Consider the following 22,253-nt stretch of genomic DNA (forward strand, 5'->3'; position numbering starts at 1 on the left):
GCTAGAGCCCACCCTCTCAACTTTAAAGTGTGAAAACGAGTTTTAATTTCAAGATAGATAGATAGATAGATAGAAAGATGTATTTCATGTTAAACAAAGAAGGAAAGAAGTAACGGCAACAAAATATCTATCTATCTATCTATCTATCTATCTATCTATCTATCTATCTATCTATCTATCTATCTATCTATCTATCTATCTATCTATCTATTTCATCATGACACGTTTAGTTATAACACTTATAAAGGTGCCAAAAGGTGTTCTTCAGGCTAATGCTACTGGAGAAACATTTTGGTTTTCTAAAGAATCTCCCATATGAAGGATACAGAAAGAACCCTTTTATTTATATTTAGATCCATATTGGTATATAAAAATTACCTTTACAATAACTGATTTGTGAAACAGTAATGGGCTTATTATTTTAAAGGACTCTAGCTGCATACAATAACGGACTGAATTCCGGTCTTCTTTATCTTTTAGTATCCTGCTAGGTCGCTTATAATACATAAAAATATAAAAAATAAAAATATTTCTGTTTTATCCACATATGAGAAACTTTTTCAAAGTAAAATACATAAATAAATTTCATATGCAAATAAGCCATAGAATGAAATGATTCTTGTCAAGCAGTGGTTCTATGAGGAACGACGCAACCCAGTAAAGTTCCATTTCAGAACCGCTAATTTGAATGTTGCATTCTCACATACAATTATGTTTTTGTTGTTGCTTTTCATAATAAATATATTTGCGTATGCATTTATTTATTTACTTGACTTTGTCCTAAATATTATTCCATGTTTTAGTACGTTTAAAATAAATATAAAAATTTACAGCGCTTGCAGAGAAATGTAAAACAACAATGCAAACGAGAAAACGCTGGTGTCATCCCTAAGGGCAATACTGGAGACAACTTGCGACACACGCTGTAGATGCGGTGTGGATTGAGGTAAGTGAAATGCTGCATCACAAAATGTGTTACCTAGAGATTACGGTTTTTTTTGCTTAGCTGGAACATTACAGCGATGGTAAGGTAAGTTTAATCAGAATTCAATGTAAAAGCTTTTAAGGCAGCTTCCCTGAAAGGTCCGCAGATCTCGTTATTGCAGTTTTAAGGATTATGAAGTACTAGCAAATACAATATATCGGTTTATTATCACCAGCGTGTTGGTTTTAAACTTGGCAGATCAGATCTTTTAAGGTAGCGAAGCTGATATATGTTATGACAACGAGTCAAAGGGTGAATAATCTGTTGATGTAGTTACTGTCCTTCGCAACACAATCAGTTTAACAATATGAATACGCACAAACTGTCATTAACCTTATTGTCCTTTATTGTCCTTTATATGAAGTGTATGAGCAGGAGTTCTGAGGAGCTAATCTCCGCTCACCTGAATGCGCAGTCCATGCACTGCGCAACTCCGATCAGACGAGCCGCGAGTTGCGATAAGTGCGGGGGCTGAAAACTTGCTGCAATACAAGATCCTCATCAGCCACATGAAATCAACAATCCGGCAGCCTCCGGTTCTTATCTTGCAGATATGCAAGAAGATTTCAACGGAGCCTGCTTTTCGATTAGGCATAAACGTATAGCGTGTCAATGGACGAAGTGAAAAAAACCTACTACATTGTGTTGTGTCTCACCGGGATACCAGGTACTGTAACTAGTATCTATCTATCTATCTATCTATCTATCTATCTATCTATCTATCTATCTATCTATCTATCTATCTATCTATCATTTCAGTTCTCTACTTTCACTGCACATTTTGTCTTTTTCTTTCTGCTTGAAGTATGTCGAGTAGTTACTATACAAAGAGCACGTTAGAACATTTTGCTAATACACCAAGTTGTACCACTTATTTAAATGTCCAAGTTTAATTTTGATTTTTTTTCACTTACTAAAGGCATCGTTCTCGCCACTTTTGCAAACATTGTGAACTTTTTAACTGCCCATCTGAACAATCCACACAAGTCAACTCGCAGAGGAGCGGGTTTGAAGTTCAGCAGTGGCGGGGCGGAGGTGGTTCTAATACTCGAATTGTAAAAAGTGCAAAGTGGGCTCGGTACACCCTGCTTTACGAGGATTTTTCTTTAAACTCATTTTTCCTCCTATGCTTTGTTTAAATGCATTGCGCGTCATTATCTTCATTCGGGACATGTTCGTACATTTCTAAAATGTCTCTGGCCGCACCCATTTCTAATTATTTTGCAGTGGTTGTTAAGTGCTTAATTGTATCTTTAATGTCTAACGGCATTAAGAAATCTGGACAACTTTAACATAATCAATTTAACAGTTTTAGGATTAAACATCATGTGTTAGGTATGTAAAGTATAAACAGTATCTGTTGCCTAAATATTGACGCTCGAATTTTTTGTACGGATGTTCTGTTTAATGTTAAGGTGTGGGGGTGAAAGCATACAGCATAAAATAACCTTGAGATTATTGTCTCTTTTTAAACTGTAACTTTATTATATGAAAGTGCTGTACATTTTTAAGACTCACCATATAGGTGAGCCGTTTCCACACTGCGCTCCTTTATCGTTGCATGACCTTGACCCAGAAACAGCCCACCTGTATAAAAATGTAATAAATGTCTTGGCTGCTCGCTATGAAAGGCGCTCTATAATGAAAGCTTCAGCCGAAGAGGTTCGTGTCACAGCCTTTTAAAGAACAGTTTCAAGGACACTAGACAGAAATAAACTGTAGGTGCTTCAGATGACAAGAGGAGTAGTGCTGTTTGTAAATGCAGTAGGGATCTGCTACAGTACGTGTCCTGATCAGACATAAAGTCTCTCAGCTTCACTACTTGTTTTCTCCAGAACGCAAAAGACCAGCTTGTCCTGTAAAATGCCACAATGGCTGCTTTAAGCAAATCATTTACAAGATGTGTTTTGCACGCTGTTGCAGGCAGCCTTGAGCAGGAAAATGTAGGAGATATTTACAGTTCAATTGTTTTTATGAGGTGTGTTTAGAGCCAGGATTCATCAGTGACATTCATTAAAGAGTTTCTCCTGCTTTATTACAGAGGGCTAATTATTACACATATAATCACAGTGATTACTGGTTCTCTTAATTTATTATGCATGCTCTACACTGAGTGCTGGTGATTTCTCATTCAGGAGATATTTTATTGTCAGGTAATTCTTTATTGAGACTGAGGTAGCTGTTATCAAAGTCAGGACACCCTGTTACAGTGTTCATGTTAGGACACCTTGGACAATTCATGTGTCATCTCTAAGGGTTGATTTTAGCCTAAAATGTGAGTGAGCGAATGAGTTAGTCACAGGAAACCAAAGTCTGACTGAAGGTGGGATGGAGGATGAGGCCATGTTCCTGCTGAAAATGTGAATTTGGACCCAGACAACATGCCAAATTCTAAAGATGGCATTGGGCTACTTTAAAATATATACAAGTAGACCAAGCGGTCTAACTAGAAGCTGTGTGTCAGCAGGATGGCTCAATGGCACTCAAAGTCACAAGGGTATTGGTTCAGCCTCCGACTCACTAGATGACATTGGACAATCACTTCACCCGCCAGTGCTCTAGTTGCAAAAAATATACAGAACAAGACCATCAGGAAACTTTGGAGGAGAATGGGCATTCAGTCTAACATAAATCCGTTTCAGCTCTGTTAATCTTTTCAAAAACAATGTCACCAATGTGTTCTTATCTGCTACTAGCTGTGCTACCGATCTAGGATGGGTGTAATCAAAGTAATCAATGAAGACCTCATTTGAAGTGAACCATGCAATCCATATGTCTCTGCTATATGCCATCTAGTTTGGGATTCATGTAAGCAGTGTTAATACAGTATTTGTGATGCGCCAACTGTTGCTACCTGTGCTAATCGTCTAAGACGGGTTAAATTCTATATAATCAACATGGACTACAGCGTTAACATTTGAAGTGCACCATGCAATACATATGTCTTTGTTATATGCCATTTGGTATGGGATTTGGCAGTGTTAATGTTTGTGATGCATCATTTTTGGGATAACAGAGACAAAGCAACTGGAATGACACACAGACACTTATATTTTTACTAGCTGTGCTACCCATCTAAAACCGGTTAAATTATAAGTAATCGACATGGACTTCGGCATTAACGTTTGAAGAACACCATATGATGTGTATGACTCTTTTGCATGCCATTTGGCATGGGATTTGTAAAAGCAGTGTTAATGTTTGTGATGTGCCATCTGTTCAAAAGGCAAATACAATGTACTGTTTGTGATGCACCATCTTTAGAATGACAGAGAAACAGCAACTGGATGGGCACAGAGACAGACAATTATCATTTTACTAAGATGAATTATCCGCTGCTTGGGACATGATTCCATTCTGGTTTTTGTGAAGAATTATTTTCTAACATGAATGGGAAAATGTATCTGCAACCATCTGCGGTTTCGATAGTCTTGTTGAAGATTTCATGTTATAGGAGCAGCTGATATCCACTGTGGAGACCAGCCTCGACACAGACAGGCAGACACCGATGGTTCAAACACCACAACACGTTTATTCACCATATTTACAAATAATCAGTGCCACACACAATCCAGTGCCCCTGCACCACACACCCTCAGTCCGGGCCTCTTCAATGGCCAGCCTTACTTCATTGCCTCCACTCCTCTCCGCCGAGCTCTGTCCTCTTCCTCCCGACTGCAGCTGATGACTGGAGGGTGGCGGCCCCTTTTATCCCCACCCGGACGTGCTCCAGGTGCCTCCTGATGAGCTTCCTGCAGTGTGGCGGAAGTGCTGACGTCCAGGGCTTCACAGTCTTCAGGGCACACCCTGGTGGTGGCCACAGGCCCCTATAGGGTTGAGCTTCCATGCTCAATTCCTGCGGCCCCCACACAAACCAGGGCGGCTGCCCTCTCGTGGTCCGGGGGAGGCATAGTCCCTCTCCTGGTCCTTCTCAGCATCCGCAGCCGCCCGCCACACCAACAACAACAACATTTATTTATATAGCACATTTTCATACAAATAATGTAGCTCAAAGTGCTTTACATAATGAAGAAAAGAGAAATAAAAGACAAAGTAAGAATTAGAATAAGGCAACACTAATTAACATAGAATAAGAGTAAGGTCCGATGACCAGGGAGGACAGAAAAAACAAAAAAAAGCTCCAGACGGCTGGAGAGAAAAAATAAAATTTGCAGGGGTTCCAGGCCATGAGACCGTCCAGCCCCCTCTGGGCAATAGCAACTACTACTACTAACACCACCCTACTATTTCCTTTCAGAACTTTGAACACCTCAGTCATAGCTCTAATTTTTGTTTGGTTAGCTGCTTCAAGCTTTCCTCATATCTCCTATCCCAAGGTCTATCCATCAGAGCCTATCCCAGAATGAGTCTGGCAGATCACCTTTTGGTTTTCTTTAACGTTGTTATATATAAACAACTGTGTTATACAGTGCATCCGGAAAGTATTCACAGCGCATCACTTTTTCCACATTTTGTTATGTTACAGCCTTATTCCAAAATGATTAAATTCATTTTTTTCCTCAGAATTCTGCACACAACACCCCATAATGACAATGTGAAAAATGTTTACTTGAGGTTTTTGCAAATTTATTAAAAATAAAAAAAACTGAGAAATCCCATGTACATAAGTATTCACAGCCTTTGCTCAATACTTTGTCGATGCACCTTTGGCAGCAATTACAGCCTCAAGTCTTGTTGAATATGATGCCACAAGCTTGGCACACCTATCCTTGGCCAGTTTCGCCCATTCCTCTTTGCAGCACCTCTCAAGCTCCATCAGATTGGATGGGAAGTGTCAGTGCACAGCCATTTTAAGATCTCTCCAGAGATGTTCAATAGGATTCAAGTCTGGGCTCTGGCTGGGCCACTCAAGGACATTCACAGAGTTGTCCTGAAGCCACTCCTTTGATATCTTGGCTGTGTGCTGAGGGTCGTTGTCCTGCTGAAAGATGAACCGTCGCCCCAGTCTGAGGTCAAGAGCGCTCTGGAGCAGGTTTTCATCCAGGATGTCTCTGTACATTGCTGCAGTCATCTTTCCCTTTATCCTGACTAGTCTCCCAGTTCCTGCCGCTGAAAAACATCCCCTCAGCATGATGCTGCCACCACCATGCTTCACTGTAGGGATGGTATTGGCCTGGTGATGAGCGGTGCCTGGTTTCCCCCAAATGTGACGCCTGGTATTCACACCAAAGAGTTCAATCTTTGTCTCATCAGACCAGAGAATTTTCATTCTCATGGTCTGAGAGTCCTTCAGGTGCCTTTTGGCAAACTCCAGGCGGGCTGCCATGTGCCTTTTACTAAGGAGTGGCTTCCATCTGGCCACTCTACCATACAGGCCTGATTGATGGATTGCTGCAGAGATGGTTGTCCTTCTGGAAGGTTCTCCTCTCTCCACAGAGGACCTCTGGAGCTCTGACAGAGTGACCATCGGGTTCTTGGTCACCTCCCTGACTAAGGCCCTTCTCCCCCGATTGCTCAGTTTAGATGGCCGGCCAGCTCTAGGAAGAGTCCTGGTGGTTTCAAACTTCTTCCACTTACAGATGATGGAGGCCACTGTGCTCATTGGGACCTTCAAAGCAGCAGAAATTTTTCTGTAACCTTCCCCAGATTTGTGCCTCGAGACAATCCTGTCTCGGAGGTCTACAGACAATTCCTTTGACTTCATGCTTGGTTTGTGCTCTGACATGAACTGTCAACTGTGGGACCTTATATAGACAGGTGTGTGCCTTTCCAAATCATGTCCAATCAACTGAATTTACCACAGGTGGACTCCAATTAAGCTGCAGAAACATCTCAAGGATGATCAGGGGAAACAGGATGCACCTGAGCTCAATTTCGAGCTTCATGGCAAAGGCTGTGAATACTTATGTACATGTGCTTTCTCAATTTTTTTATTTTTAATAAATTTGCAAAAATCTCAAGTAAACTTTTTTCACGTTGTCATTATGGGGTGTTGTGTGTAGAATTCTGAGGAAAAAAATGAATTTAATCCATTTTGGAATAAGGCTGTAACATAACAAAATGTGGAAAAAGTGATGCGCTGTGAGTACTTTCCGGACGCACTGTAGGCCTGTACCTGTAAACTGACTTGTAATTGTCATTACCACAGAAAAGCAGCACATGCAAGTTTTCTTTAACACTCCTTTCAAAACAGTCCCCAGAATGATGTTTACTCGATTATGTTGACCTCTGTTGTATGTTTCTTTGCCAAGCAAGTAAATCTACATGACAAATGTTAAGTGTTATAGAAATCAAGCAAATTGACTAGACCAGATAACATTTATCCTTGAGTGTTTAAAGAGATTAGTGAGCACGTGTATATAGTATAAACCCATAAAACATATTTTTCAAAAATTACCACACATGGGAGAAATTGTTACATGAAAGAGGTGATCATGCTGATCCAAGTAACTATAAGCCAGTAAGCTTAACAGTCATCACAGGTAAATTAATGGTAGGAATTATGAAGGAAAAGGCTGAGCAACACATGTTACAAATTACAGTATTGGTGACCAGTCAGCATGGATGTAGAGAGTGCAGAGTGTGTTTCATTAAGTATTGCAACTTGTTGTGAAAGAAACAAAAGCATACAATCAGAGAGATTCATATATCATTTACCTTGATTTACAGAATGTTTTCAATAAAGTACAGGAATGGGATCAAACTAAATGAAGCTGAGTTCAAGAAGTGGTATGTAGATGGGTGCAAACTTAGGATGAACAGAACAAGCAAAGGTTATGGTGAGTGGAGCTTTTTCACAATTACAGTTAGGTCCATAAATATTTGGGCAGAGACAACTTTTTTCTAATTTTGGTTCTGTACATGACCACAATGAATTTTAAATGAAACAACTCAGATGCAGTTGAAGTGCAGACTTTCAGCTTTAATTCAGTGGGGAGAACAAAACGATTGCATAAAAATGTGAGGCAACTAAAGCATTTTTTTAACAAAATCCCTTCATTTCAGGGGCTCAAAAGTAATTGGACAAATTAAATAACTGGAAATAAAATGTTCATTTCTAATACTTGGTTGAAAACCCTTTGCTGGCAATGACAGCCTGAAGTCCTGAACTCCTGGACATCACCAGATGCTGGGTTTCCTCCTTTTTAATGCTCTGCCAGGCCTTTACTGCAGCGGCTTTCAGTTGCTGTTTGTTTGTGGGCCTTTCTGTCTGAAGTTTAGTCTTCAACAAGTGAACTGCCTGCTCAATTGGGTTAAGATCAGGTGACTGACTTGGCCATTCAAGAATTTTCCATTTCTTTGCTTTAATAAACTCCTGGGTTGCTTTGGCTGTATGTTTTGGGTCATTGTCCATCTGTATCATGAAACGCCGCCCAATCAATTTGACTGCATTTAGCTGGATTTGAGCAGACAGTACGTCTCTGAACACCTCAGAATTCATTCGGCTGCTTCTGTCCTGTGTCACATCATCAATAAACACTAGTGTCCCAGTGCCACTGGCAGCCATGCACGCCCAAGCCATCACACTGCCTCCCTCCACCGTGTTTTACAGATGATGTGGTATGCTTTGGATAATGAGCTGTTCCACGTCTTCTCCATACTTGTTTCTTGCTATCATTCTGGTAGAGGTTGATCTTGGTTTCATCTGTCCAAAGAATGTTTTTCCAGAACTGTGCTGGCTTTTTTAGATGTTCTTTAGCAAAGTCCAATCTCGCCTTTCTATTCTTGAGGCTTATGAGTGGCTTGCACCTTGCAGTGCACCCTCTGTATTTACTTTCATGCAGTCTTCTCTTTATGGTAGACTTGGATATCGATACGCCTACCCCCTGGAGAGTGTTGTTCACTTGGTTGGCTGTTGTGAAGGGGTTTCTCTTCACCATGGAAATGATTCTGCGATCATCCACCACTGTTGTCTTCCGTGGACGTCCAGGTCTTTTTGCGTTGCTGAGTTCACCAGTGCTTGCTTTCTTTCTCAGGATGTACCAAACTGTAGATTTTGCCACTTGTAATATTGTAGCAATTTCTCAGATGAGTTTTTTCTGTTTTCGCAGCTTAAGGATGGCTTCTTTCACCTGCATGGAGAGCTCCTTTGACCACATGTTGTCTGTTCACAGCAAAATCTTCCACATGCAAGCACCACACCTCAAATCAACTCCAGGCCTTTAATCTGCTTAATTGATAATGACATAACGACGGACTTGCTCACACCTGCCCATGAAATAGCCTTTGAGTCAATTGTCCAATTACTTTTGAGCCCCTGAAATGAAGGGATTGTGTTCAAAAAATGCTTTAGTTGCCTCACATTTTTATGTAATCGTTTTGTTCACCCCACTGAATTAAAGCTGAAAGTCTGCACTTCCACTGCATCTGAGTTGTTTCATTTAAAATTCATTGTGGTAATGAACAGAACCAAAATTAGAAAAAAGTGGTCTCTGTCCAAATATTTATGGACCTAACTGTAGGTGATCTTAAAAATGGCGTCCCTGGGTGATCAGTGCTTGGGTGGCTGCTCTTTTTTTAATAGACATGAAAGATCTTGATGACAATACAGATAACATCCAGTTTAAGCTTGTAAATGATATGAAAGTAAAGGAAAAGGTAGATAAAACACAATCCGCCAAGTCATTCCAGAGGGAGCTGAACAGAGTACAGGCTTGGGCACATTTGTGGCACATGAAGTTTAATGTAGGTAAATGTGAAGTATTACACATAGGAAGTAAAAATGTTAGATCTGAATATGCAAAGAGAGCTTTGAAACTTGAAGAGACACTTTATGAGAAGGATCTAGTAGTTGTAGTGGACTTGTCACCATTCACATTCAGCGTAGAGAAGCCATTATGATGGCTAACAGTATGTTAGGGTACAGTAAATTGCGCAATGCGAGAAGTGCAAATCTAGGGAAGTTATGCATAAAGTATATAACGCACTAGAAGAAGTAGTAGTTATTGTGAAGTAATTTGAGAAGGCAGGCTTGCAATACGCTGTAGTCGCTGTGGTGTGTCAGTTAGAACACAGGAACTAATCCAACCATATCAGGAACACTGCTTTAATGTTGAATTGCCAAAAATTCACATGAAGTAGAACAACTGTACAGGTAGGTGAGTAGGTGTACAGTATGTGTGGTATTTGGTCAACAATGCACAAACTTAAACTTTCTCTAGTGGCTCCAGTAGTTCCAGCTTTCACGAGGTACATCTCACAAACGCACATGCTCACTGCACATTTCACGGTTTCCATGTGACCATGCTTCAGCGCCTTAAAGGCACATGAACCTTTTTTACAGTAGTAGTTGGGTTAGTAATAGTAGTGCTAGCACATGTACAGAGTACAGTGAAATTCTTACTTACATGTCTATTAGATGTCTTACATGGAGTGCTATGTACAGTTTTTGTCTCCATAGTACACAAAAGACATGGCAGCACTAGAGAAAGTCCAGAGAAGAGCGGCCAGGCTGAATTAGGTATGAGCTATGAGGAAAGATTGAAGAAGGTGAGCCTTTTCAGTTTAAACTGATGGAGTTAGCTGGATAATTGAAGTGTTCCAAATTATAAAGAGAATAAGTACAATGGATTCCAGCTATTACTTTCGAACACACAGATGAGAACTTGATAAGGGACTGTGGGAGGAAACCGGAGCACCCGGAGGAAACCCAAGTAGACACAGGAAAGACTTGCAAACTCCAAACAGGAAGCGAACCCAGGTCTCCTTACTGCAAGGCAGCAGCGCTACCACTGCGCCACCGTGCCATCCCAGGCCAAATGGTCCTGTTAAAATATTATAATAAAACAAAGCTGTAAATTCATTATAATTCATATACATATACATATGCTGTGGCTTTGCATTGCTAATATTCATATCTCTGCATGCATTTGGTAATTATGGAGGGGGTACAGCTAAGATGTAATTGTAAATCACAGAGTGGCCAATTCTATCCCACCCATTCACTCGCTGTATGACCCTAAGACAGTTACTTCACTACCTACAGTTACAAACATATCCATCCATCCATCATCTAACCTACTCAATCCATTTCAGCGTCAGGGGCATCAAAGCTTATACCAGCAACACAGACATACAGAATTAGCCAACTTGTGAATGGCATAGCATTTGATTATAGTGTTACACATAAAGATATGCTCGCCATCCCCTGTGGCTTTGCGCGCGTATTAGTGAAGCAGGACAGTGAGGAGGGCCCGGCCCAGCTCTCTACTCCTGACGTCACTCTTCCCCCTCCCCTCGGCCCGCAGCCTCTGTTTCAGATAAACGTGAATATATCACTCCTGCAAGCGAACTATGATTCTTAGCGCAATGAGAGAAGTTGCAAAATCAACCAGAATATCCAAGCAAATTATAGAAAAATAATCTAAATCCGTTAAGTAGTTCTCTCGTTCGGTAACTAAGCGGAGTTAAGGTTACGCTCCGAGGCAGACGCGGGAGTGCGGAGGGTCCCGCCCCCCTCGCCGCAGCCCGATGAGTCTCTCTTGGATTTGTGCTAATAAATCGGTACCATAAGCAAACTATGATACTTAGCGTGATGAGAAAGTCGCAAAATCAACAGAATGTTGAAGTAAATTATAGAAAAAAAAACAATCTAATCCATTAAGTAGATCTCTCGTGAAAAGCGGACAGACATACAAACAGGTCTAAAAAACTATAAGAAATTTCACACTTGGACCATGAACTTTTTAAAACCGTTTCTTAGCCAGCATCTATGGACCAAGAGTAACCTACATTCCAAATTTCAAGTCCCAAGTCCTCATGGTTCGGGGGATTTCGTGATGAGTGAGTCAGTGGTATTTGGCTTTTATATACAGTACGTACTGTGGAAAAGTTTTAGGCAGGTGTGAAAAAATGCTGTAAACAAAGAATGTTTTCAAAAATGGAAGTGTTAATCATTTATTTTCATCAATCAACAAAATGCAGTGAATGAACAAAAGAGAAATCGAAATCAAATCAATATTTGGTGTGACCACCCTTTGCCTTTAAAACAGCATCAATTCTTCTAGGTACACTTGCACACAGTTTTTGAAGGAACTCGGCTGGTAGGTTGTTCCAAACATCTTGGAGAACTAACCATGGATCTTCTGTGGATGTAGGCTTCCTCACATCCTTCTGTCTCTTCATGTAATCCCAGACACACTCGATGATGTTGAGATCAGGGCTCTGTGGGGGCCATACCATCACTTCCAGGACTTCTTGTTCTTCTTTACACTGAAGATAGTTCTTAATGACTTTGGCTGTATGTTTGGGGTCGTTGTCCTGCTGCAGAATAAATTTGGGGCCAATCATACGCCTCCCTGATGGTATTGCATGATGGATAAGTATCTGCCTGTATTTCTCAGCATTGAGAACACCATTAATCCTGACCAAATCTCCAACTCCATTTGCAGAAATGCAGCCCCAAACGTTCAAGGAACCTCCACCATGCTTCACTGTTGCCTGCAGACACTCATTATTGTACTGCTCTCCAGCCCTTCGACGAACAAACTGCCTTCTGCTACAGCCAAATATTTCAAATTTTGACTCATCAGTCCAGAGCACCTGCTGCCATTTTTCTGCACCCCAGTTCCTATGTTTTCATGCATACTTGAGTCGCTTGGCCTTGTTTCCACGTCGGAGGTATGGCTTTTTGGCTGCAACTCTTCCATGAAGACCACTTTTGGCCAGACTTCTCCGGACAGTAGATGGGTGTACCTGGGTCCCACTGTTTTCTGCCAGTTCTGAGCTGATGCCACTGCTGGACATCTTCCAGTTTTGAAGGGTAATAAGCTTGATGTGTCTTTCATCTGCTGCACTAAGTTTCCTTGGCCGACCACTGAGTCTACGATCCTCAACGTTGCCCGTTTCTTTGTGCTTCTTCAAAAGAGCTTGAACAGCACATCTTGAAACCCCAGTCTGCTTTGAAATCTTTGTCTGGGAGAGACCTTGCTGATGCAGTATAACTACCTTGTGTCTTATTGCTGTGCTCAATCTTGCCATGACATGAAACTGTCTTCCACAACCTCACCTTGGTAGCAGAGTTTGGCTGTTCCTCACCCAGTTTTAAGCCTCCTACACAGCTGTTTCTGTTTCAGTTAATGACGGTGTTTCAACCTACGTGTGACATTGATGATCATTAGCACCTGTTTGGTATAATTGGTTGATCTCACACCTGACTAGAATCCTACAAAATCCCTGACTTTGTGCAAGTGTACCTATAAGAATTGATGCTGGTTTGAAGGCAAAAGGTAGTAACACCAAATATTGATTTGATTTACATTCTTCTTTTGTTCGCTCACTTTGCATTTTGTAAATTGATAACAATAAACAATCATTATTTATATTTCTGAAAGCATTCTTTGTTTACAGCATTTTTTCACACCTGCCTAAAACTTTTGCACAGTACTGTATATATAAAGATTATACTTGTTAAACAATCTGGGACAGTATTCACTATAGATAGTCCACTATATGAAGTAATATGACGTATACCTCTAATGGTATTGGACTAAGAAAGCAATTTCTGGTACACTCCTAGTACAAATTCCTCTTGAGTTGCATCAGCAATAACTGTTTATACACGTATGGCCACTTTCTCAGCTTAGCAGGTTGACCCACCAACGACTAAGGTCCTGAACTGTGAATTGAAAGTTTAGTCAAGTTTAGCAATTTAGTCAAGGCCATATTCGATGGGTGTGGGGTGAGGGGGCTAGAACAGGCTATGCCCCCCAAATTTTGATGTGTCCCCAAACCCCAACAAAAGCACACCTGCACTCCAGTTTCTCTGAGCAGCCTATACAGTAGGTAATACACATGTACCACCACCCCAACTCTTTGACACTTTGGAACACAAGCCGGAGCCGATCCAGAGTTTAGCTCCCATCACTGATTCACTGTGTGTCCCCAAGCAAATCCTTTCATTCACCTGCACTCCATTTGTAGAAACACTACCCATCAATTATGTAACCCACGTAATCCAGTTCAGCATCACAGGAGCTGGGGCCTGTCCTGGCTGCACTGAATGCAAGGCAGGAATCGACCCTGTATTTTGTGCCAGTCCCTCATAATATAAAAAAAATCTGAAATAAAAACGGCATCACTGCTCTGTGCCTGCAAAATGCACTGTAAAATGAAAATTGTTTCTTCAGTATTCGAGTTTCCATTTTTTGCATCTGTTTATAAGAATCTATCATGATATCTTAGGTGAAGTCTAAGCATGGATGCTGGATGCAAGGAAAAGACTTAATAAACATAACACTGGCATGCTTCTCCACAGCAGGACCTGTAAGGCTTGTGAGAATAGAGGGGAAATGAATAGAGAAAAATACAGGGAAATCCTGGAGGAGAAGCTGATGCAGTCTACAAGAGACCTACGCCTTGGGAGAAGATTTATTTTCCAGCAAGAAAACGAACCCAAGAATAAAGCCAAAGCTACACAGGAATGGCTGAAAAACAGCAATGTTAATGTCCTGCAGGGGGCGAGTCAGAGTCCAGATCCCAATCACAGTCTCCATGCAATCCTATCAGTGCTTGAGCAGTTTCGCAAAGAATAATGAGAGAAATGGCAGCGTCCAAATGTGCAAAACTGAGAGACAGAAGGAGGGAGAGAGAGGCCTGAGCACACAGACTCAAGGCTGTCATGGCTGAATCTACTAAATGCTGACTGAAAGGGGGTGAACACTTATGTGATCATCAGGAGGAGCATGCAGATAGTGACCAGGCTAGAATCTGATCTCATTCTTCAGGAGTGGGGAAACAGCAGCGCCAACTATTGCGCCAACTTGGATGTAATCCAGGACACGAAACTGTCAAAAGAATCGGTGATGCTATTAATTCATCCATTTACTAAGCCTGCTTAATCTGGCTTCAGGCTTTTGGGGAGCTGGACCCTATCCCAGCAGATTTGGATAAAAGGTAGGGACAAACCTTTGAAGATGTGCCAGTACGGCAAATCTTGATGAAAACACTTAAATAGGGACAGACACTTAACCGACAGCCAATTGCATGGCCAACCAATGATGATGATGACGACTTAAATACAGGTGATTGATCTTAAAGTTAGTTTGATTTTATCACAGCTATTAAACACATAACTAGATTCAAAGTAAACATTGTATTTTTAAATATGCATATATATCTAAATTACTAAACCTTATGTGACTATATATTCACAACCAATGGAGCGTGCCATTTGTTTGTCCCACAGCTCATGCATAGCACACCTCATAAGCCCACCACTATGAATGCTTTACCCTGCACTATTCTTCTAAACTTCACTTAAAGCTGTGATCTTAGCTCTGTCCTGCAGTTTCACAATAAATTCGGGATTTCATTAAAAGTAATATGTTAGTTAGACAATGATGAATATCTCTTATAAAACTCCCAGCTTGTAATATTACTTTTTTGTCCCCTTCTGTGAATTAGCTGTCGATTCATCATGACTGTGGGGCATTTTCTGCTTTTGTAAAGGATTTCAGAAACATAAGCTCTTTAAGTCCAGTGCTAGCGAAGACGGTAGAAGTACAAAGACAGTACTGTATGTCTCTTTAGAGCTGGCTGTCCTTACAGCTGGGCAGCGCAGTAGTGATGCTGCTTCATAGACCTGAGATCAAATCCTGGCCCAGTCACTGTATGTGTGGACCTTTACATTCAAATTGGAGTTTGCCATCTTACACCCAGTGTGGCCAGCATACACACACTGTGCTAATGTGTGTAACTGATGAAATGAGTTTAGGTATTGGATAGACTAATGGCAGGCTGGATGGATGTATCTACCGTGGATGAATATGCAAAGATTTGGTAAACTGCAGATAAGTGCAAATGAAAACCGTGGTAGAAAACAATCTCATTCATATATTGGGGTGTTTGTAACGTGTGGAGGTTGCTACGTTTTAAACTGCTGATTAATTCTAAATTCACAACCTTACTGAATCACAGGAAACCAAAAAAATCAAAACAGTCTAATTAAAAAGGGCTTTGATTACGAGCAGAGATCAGCCTCTAATTAGGGAAAATCCTGCAGCCACTACAGCTCTGCACAGTGGAGACTGAGGCTGTGTGCTTTAGTCTCAGAAGTACAGTATAATGGATTAGTGCGGGAGCGCAAAGCATCATGGCGATGACAGACAGATGCACGCTGATCAATCTATCTGTCTATTTATTGTATATTGTTCCTTTCATGTCTGTTTATCTATTGTATGCATCTGTCTAGATATTTATTGTATATACAGTATTACCTATAACATCTATCTATCTATCTACAGTGTCTATGGTATATTGTTCCTTTCATTTCCGTTTATCTATTGTATGTATCTGTATAGCTATTTATTGTATATATTACCTATAATATCTATCTATCTATCTATCTATCTATCTATCTATCTATCTATCTATCTATCTATCTATCTATCTATCTATCTATCTATCTATCTATCTATCTATCTATCTATCTATCTATGGCATATTGTTCCTTTCATTTCTGTTTATCTGTTTTATGTAGTGACTTTCATATCTGTCTAGCTATTGTATATATCTATTTATCTATTGTGAAGGACGAACCGACACCCCAGGCAGGATGGACCCTGCACCCTTGTCTGGCCAGGAAACCATTATATTGGTGAGTAACTGCCTGCTAGGAGAAGAGCTTCCCCCTGTACACTGAACAGCAGCAGCATCCCATATGGCAAGCCTGTGTTATGGATACCCCTTTTGAGTTCTGCGGGGTCTCGCCAGGGGGGCTGTCAGATATTGACAACACAAGGACTGGTGTGATCCTGACCACCCCAGAAAGTGCTTACCAGAGACAATTGATTGAGTAACAGAAGTACTCCGGGTTGAACATTAAAAGAAAGCCCTCCATTTGGTCCAGGGAGTTGGAGCCGGGAGAGGAGCTGGACAGCACTCGTGTGGGAAGAGTGGAGGGGAAAAGAAAAGGATTGGATTGAATTATACACTGCTGAGGAAAAGAAGAATGTGAGAGTTACTGCTTGAAATTAAAAATAACCTTTGGTTGAACTCAGGACTGTCCTTGCGTAGTTGTAGTTGTGTCTGGGGGGCTCAGCGGGTCTCCGTACTGGCCACTCTATCTATCTATCTATCTATCTATCTATCTATCTATCTATCTATCTATCTATCTATCTATCTATCTATCTATCTATCTATCTATCTATCTATCTAAGATGATTTGCCAGTAAGAAATATGATTTCTTATTTGTTTTAGTGGTTTCACAATGCTTGGCCTCTGGTGAGTGCTCAAGATCATTTCCAGAAATAAATCATGTAATGTAATTTGTGCTTGAAGTATTTTAAGGTGTTATATTTTATTTGCTGTAATGAAATCCTGCAAATTGCTCTATTTATATAGTAAGTTTAGAAATTTTGCCTCATTCAAGAGCTTACAGTTTTAATTAAATACAACAAAAGATAAACATTCTCAGAATCAAAATCTGGGTCTTGGGGAGACAGAGCCTATCCTAACAGCTTCAGACACATGAGAGGAGCCAAGGCTGGACAGGGGGCCAATCCATTGCAGGGCTTATTGATGTGCACGTCCACAGTTACCAGTACGCCCAACTTGTACCTATTTGAGGATATGGGAGGAGAGCTGGAGTACCCAGAGAAAATCCCATGTAAACATTCTGAGGGCCTGCACACTTCATACAGACAATGACCATTACAAATCCATCCATCCATTTTCCAACCCGCTGAATCCAAACACAGGGTCACGGGGGTCTGCTGGAGCCAATCCCAGCCAACACAGGGCACAAGGCAGGAACCAATCCCGGGCAGGGTGCCAACCCACCGCAGGACACACACAAACACACCCACACACCAAGCCCACACTAGGGCCAATTTAGAATCGCCAATCCACCTAACCTGCATGTCTTTGGACTGTGGGAGGAAACCCACGCAGACACGGGGAGAACATGCAAACTCCACGCAGGGTTGCACCCGGAAAGCGAACCCAGGTCCCCAGGTCTCCCAACTGCGAGGCAGCAACGCTACCCACTGCGCCACCGTGCCGCCCACCATTACATATTCCACTTCATAATTTTTTACTTTTTCAAGATTGTGCAGTAGTCAGCAGTGATGTCTCACAGTTCCAGTGTCCAGGGTTAAAATTCTGTTCCTGGATCTTGTCAGTGTGAAGTCTTCATGTTCTCCCAGAATCTTTGTCCATTTTCCATTGATATTTCAAACACATGTGGCTTGGTGTGTGCGAGGGTGGATGTGTACGTGAGTGTGCTCTGTGATGGACTGGCACCCCATCCATGACCGGATCCTTCCTTGCACTCAATGCCACTAGCACAGGCTTTGGCTCCCATGACCCCTGAGATCTCTAAATGTTCCCATGCCTAACCCGCTTATCTTCTGATAACACCTGCCTTCCTTATTCCTTGTTGTTGCATTATATTCATTGTAGTTTCAGGTGGGCACTTATTGGTTGCCAGCTGTCATGCACACAAGCCCAGCCCTACTACTTAACACAAAATCAGACCTATCAGATTTTGTCAGGGGCGCGTCCCAGACTAGTTGGACTGAGTCGGTGGGTATGTCAAACTAGATGTCTGACCTTCAGTGGAGCACATCAGGACTGTCCTCGACTCGATAAGATTATGTAAATGACACGAATGACTGCAAAAGTTATGTAATGTGACAAGGCTTTTATGTGACCTACTGTATCCTATGATTTCGAGTCATGTATGGTAATCTGACATACTCCATTGACAAAATCAGCATTAAAGCCTACAAAAGCCTACAGAAGCCTACAAAACACAGATTCATAACTCCTTGTGCCAATCGAGATCCCAATGCTTCAACATAACAAGTCTCACCCACCCAAAGAACACTATGAAAGGATGTGTACATTGAATGATTTTTTTCTGACCTCTCCATTTTGGTTTTCTTTTGCAGCCAACATCTTTGCTGCTTTTGTCATTCTTACACGGCCCTGCCAACTTAGTAAGACCACCACCATCTATCTGGTGGCACTGGCTTGCTCGGACACCTTCTGCTTAGTATGGGCCGGATGTTATAACCTCAGCCAGCTCTTCTCGGACACAGAAACCTTTTGGGACACCGAACCTGTCATTTGCTTGTCCATCGTGATTGAATATGGAACTGTCCTGAGTTCAGTTTGGATTATTGTAGCATTTACTGTGGAGCGCTATGTGTTTCTTTTTAAGAAGACATTTAAGCGAAGTCTTTCTCATCCTCAGGTGGCCATAGGCATGGTTGTTGGACTTGTCATTTTTTCCTATGCTGTGTCTACCTCTTCTTGTTTGATCCATCATTTCACTTCTAATTACTCCAGTTCCAAAATCCAGTCCTCGACCAGCACGGACAAGTGCTCTGTATATAGTAGCCCACTGTTGTGGGTTCATTTCTTTATGACAGGAGGTGCACCTTACTTCCTCATCATTGTCTTTAACGTTCTCATTGTGTACAATTTGAGGATGCACACTAAAGTCCAGCCTCCTGGAGGAGGAGGCTCAGCAGCCATGAACCGAACTCGAAATCATGTCATGAGATCAGCACGACTTCTCCTCACCATCTCCCTCACCACAGTAGCCTTGGGCTTGCCTCGCTTCATCGCTTGTTCCTTTGAGGAGACTGCCGCTGTAATCATCGACCTTTGCATCATGCTGCAGTGGCTCAACTCTGCCATTAACTTCTGCCTGTTCTGCCTGGCTTGTACTGCCTTCCGCAAAGAGTGCCTGCTGTTGTTTCGAGCTTGTGCTGCACGGCTGAAACCAAGCCATGCCTCTCCTGCAGTGGGATACACAAACAGTGGAAACAAACCCTGCCAAAGTGGCATCAGTGGGGAAAAGCATGAGAAGAATCTGCCTCTTCCAATGCTCTCTCTGACCAGCAGCATGCACACTACAGGAGCTGGTGAAATGGACAGCAAAGCAAACTAAGAGCAGTGGGACAGGAGATGAACATTTTGTAATACATCATTACATGATTTTGAAAGCTAACTTCTCCTTTTTTTAATCTGATAAATGGCATCCAGCATAAAACTACTGGTCTTCTATTCAGAAAGATGCAGCAAGAGACAACTCAATCAATAGTGTCTTCATAAAGAAACAGCTACACTTTCATTACCTAATTGTAGCAGTGTAGCCTCACAGATGCATTGCTCCATGTCTGGGTGTTGTCTATATGCACAATCTCACCATGTGATTTTTTTCTAAAGGACACTCTGGTTTTCCTCCCACCTTCCCATAAAGGTTTGGTTATTTGGAGACTCTAAATTGGCCCTGTGTGAACATATTTAGATGTGCATGTGAAAGGGGTCTCATCTAAGGCTGGTTCATGGCCTTATAGCCGATGCTTAGATGTGTTCCAGCCCCCACAGCCATGAGCTGGATTTAGTGAGACTTCAGAATGTTATTTTGGATAGGTTAGCTAATTAGTTGATTTTATTCATAGACTTTAGTTCAGCATTCAACACCATCATCTCTCAGAAGCTCAGAAGGCAGTGGAGTCTCAACTCAGCTCAACTCAACTTTATTGTCATTCAACCACATACATAGAATATGGTTGAGCAAAAATTCGTTCCTTACGGTCCCAGGTGCATAAACAAATCAACATACGTTTCAACATAAACTATAACATTACCAAAACCAGTGTTACAATACAAAGTAAACAAAACAAAAAAACACAAGACTATAAAATTCAAACAAAGCTCATTGTCTATTGTAAAATGCAGAATGTACATGCTATAGGGATATGGTGCTGGGTGATATATAAGAGTTCAGAACTCTGACACTCTGGGGAAATAAACTTTTATGGAGCTTGGCTGTGCCAGTCCTCATACTGCAGAATCTTCTGCCAGATGGCAGGAGGTCAAACAGTGTGTGTGACAGCTGAGAGATGACTTTCACAGTGGTGACGTCTCTATTCTGACATTGTGTCTGAAGGATGTCCACGATTGAGGAGAGGGAGACCCTTATGATCCTCTCAGCTGTCCTCACTACATGCTGCAGAATCTTGTGCTTGTGGGCTTTGCTGTTCCCAAACCACACAGTGATGCAGTTTGTCAGGGCACCCTCCGCAGTTTCTCTGTAAAAGGTTTTAAGAATAGATTGTGGAACACCAACTTGCTTCAGTCTCCAAAGAAAATAAAGGCATTGTTGTGCCCTTGACAACAGAGTTGGCGTTAATTGTCCAGTAGAGGTCATCAGAGGTATGCAAACCAAGAAACTTGTTGCTACTGACTCTCTCCACAGGAGAGCCGCTGATGAGCAGTGGCAGTCTTCCGATGTTCTCCTGAAATCGACAAGCATTTCTTTTGTCTTATCGACATTTCAAGACAGATTTTTTTCACTGCACCACCTCACCAGATGCTCAACCTCCTCTCTGTAGGATATGTCATCATTAATGCTGATGAGGCCCACTATGGTTGAATCATCCACAAACTTAACAATGACATTGGACTTGGACTAAGCGGTGCAGGTCATGGGTGAGCAGTGTGAGCAATAGTGGGCTCAGCTTACTGAGCCTGATGGAGTTTGATGTTCTGTTGTAATGTGCGCTGACTGTGGCCTTTCTATCAAAAAAGTCCAGAATCCAATTACACAGTGGAGTCAAGGCCCAGCAGAGAGAGTTTCTTTACCAATAGCTGGGGGATAATTGTGTTGAACACCAAGCTGAAATCAACAAACTGGATTCTGACATACAGTATGTGTCTCTGGTGTTCAGATGAGACAGTACAATGGGCAAGGTATAGAAGATGGCGTTATCAGTGGAGCGGTTTGGACACTAAGCACTGTGTCCAGTGAAGTGGGGTGGATGGGGTCTGCTAAGCTACAACACTTTCTTATGTAAATGGATCCTGGACTTTGTGACAAAGAGATCCCAGAAGGTCCAAGCTGGAAACACCATTATGCTGAGCACTGGTACTTACCAGGGCTATGAACTCAGCCCGCTTCTGTTCACTCTCCTGATTCACGTCTGTACTGATGCGCACAGCTCTAACACCATCATTAAGTTTCCTGACAACACAACGGTCAGGGCTGAATTATTAATAATAAAACAAAAAAAAATCAGTTAATGTGAGGATTCATGCCTGAGAAAGACACAGGGATCGTTGTAGAGTGTGCACCCCAACAGGACAGCATCGATCTGATAATCTCTGCAATGAATCTTAGCAGAACATTCTGTAACCTGTTTAATCCAATTCAGTGTCGCAGGGGGCTGGAGCCTATCCAGAAACGAATCTTTAATCCCTTAAAAGAGATAAACTGCTAATCTAAATGAACGTCCACTTCTGTCATTTTTTCTAATATTAGACACTTTCTATTCCTTTTTCTAGAAGACATTT

The 22,253-nt window shown here is 41.7% G+C and overlaps 1 protein-coding gene across 2 annotated transcripts; it reads left to right on the forward strand.

Annotated features, from left to right (window-relative positions):
• The first annotated feature begins 1,083 nt into the window (after positions 1-1,083).
• Positions 1,084-20,730, forward strand: LOC114665197 (probable G-protein coupled receptor 139). 2 transcript variants are annotated; one of them, XM_028819629.2, is made up of 2 exons: positions 1,084-1,652; positions 18,839-20,730. In XM_028819629.2, the coding sequence occupies exons 1-2, from the start codon at positions 1,598-1,600 to the stop codon at positions 19,843-19,845; spliced, it is 1,062 nt and encodes a 353-aa protein (XP_028675462.1). In that variant the 5' UTR covers positions 1,084-1,597; the 3' UTR covers positions 19,846-20,730. The 2 variants fall into 2 exon arrangements, with proteins under 2 accessions (XP_028675462.1, XP_051774978.1); XM_051919018.1 differs by lacking the exon at positions 1,084-1,652 and adding an exon at positions 7,632-7,725.
• The last annotated feature ends 1,523 nt before the right edge of the window (positions 20,731-22,253 follow it).

This window comes from Erpetoichthys calabaricus, chromosome 14 (genome assembly GCF_900747795.2).
Source record: "Erpetoichthys calabaricus chromosome 14, fErpCal1.3, whole genome shotgun sequence".
Taxonomy (NCBI): domain Eukaryota; kingdom Metazoa; phylum Chordata; class Cladistia; order Polypteriformes; family Polypteridae; genus Erpetoichthys; species Erpetoichthys calabaricus.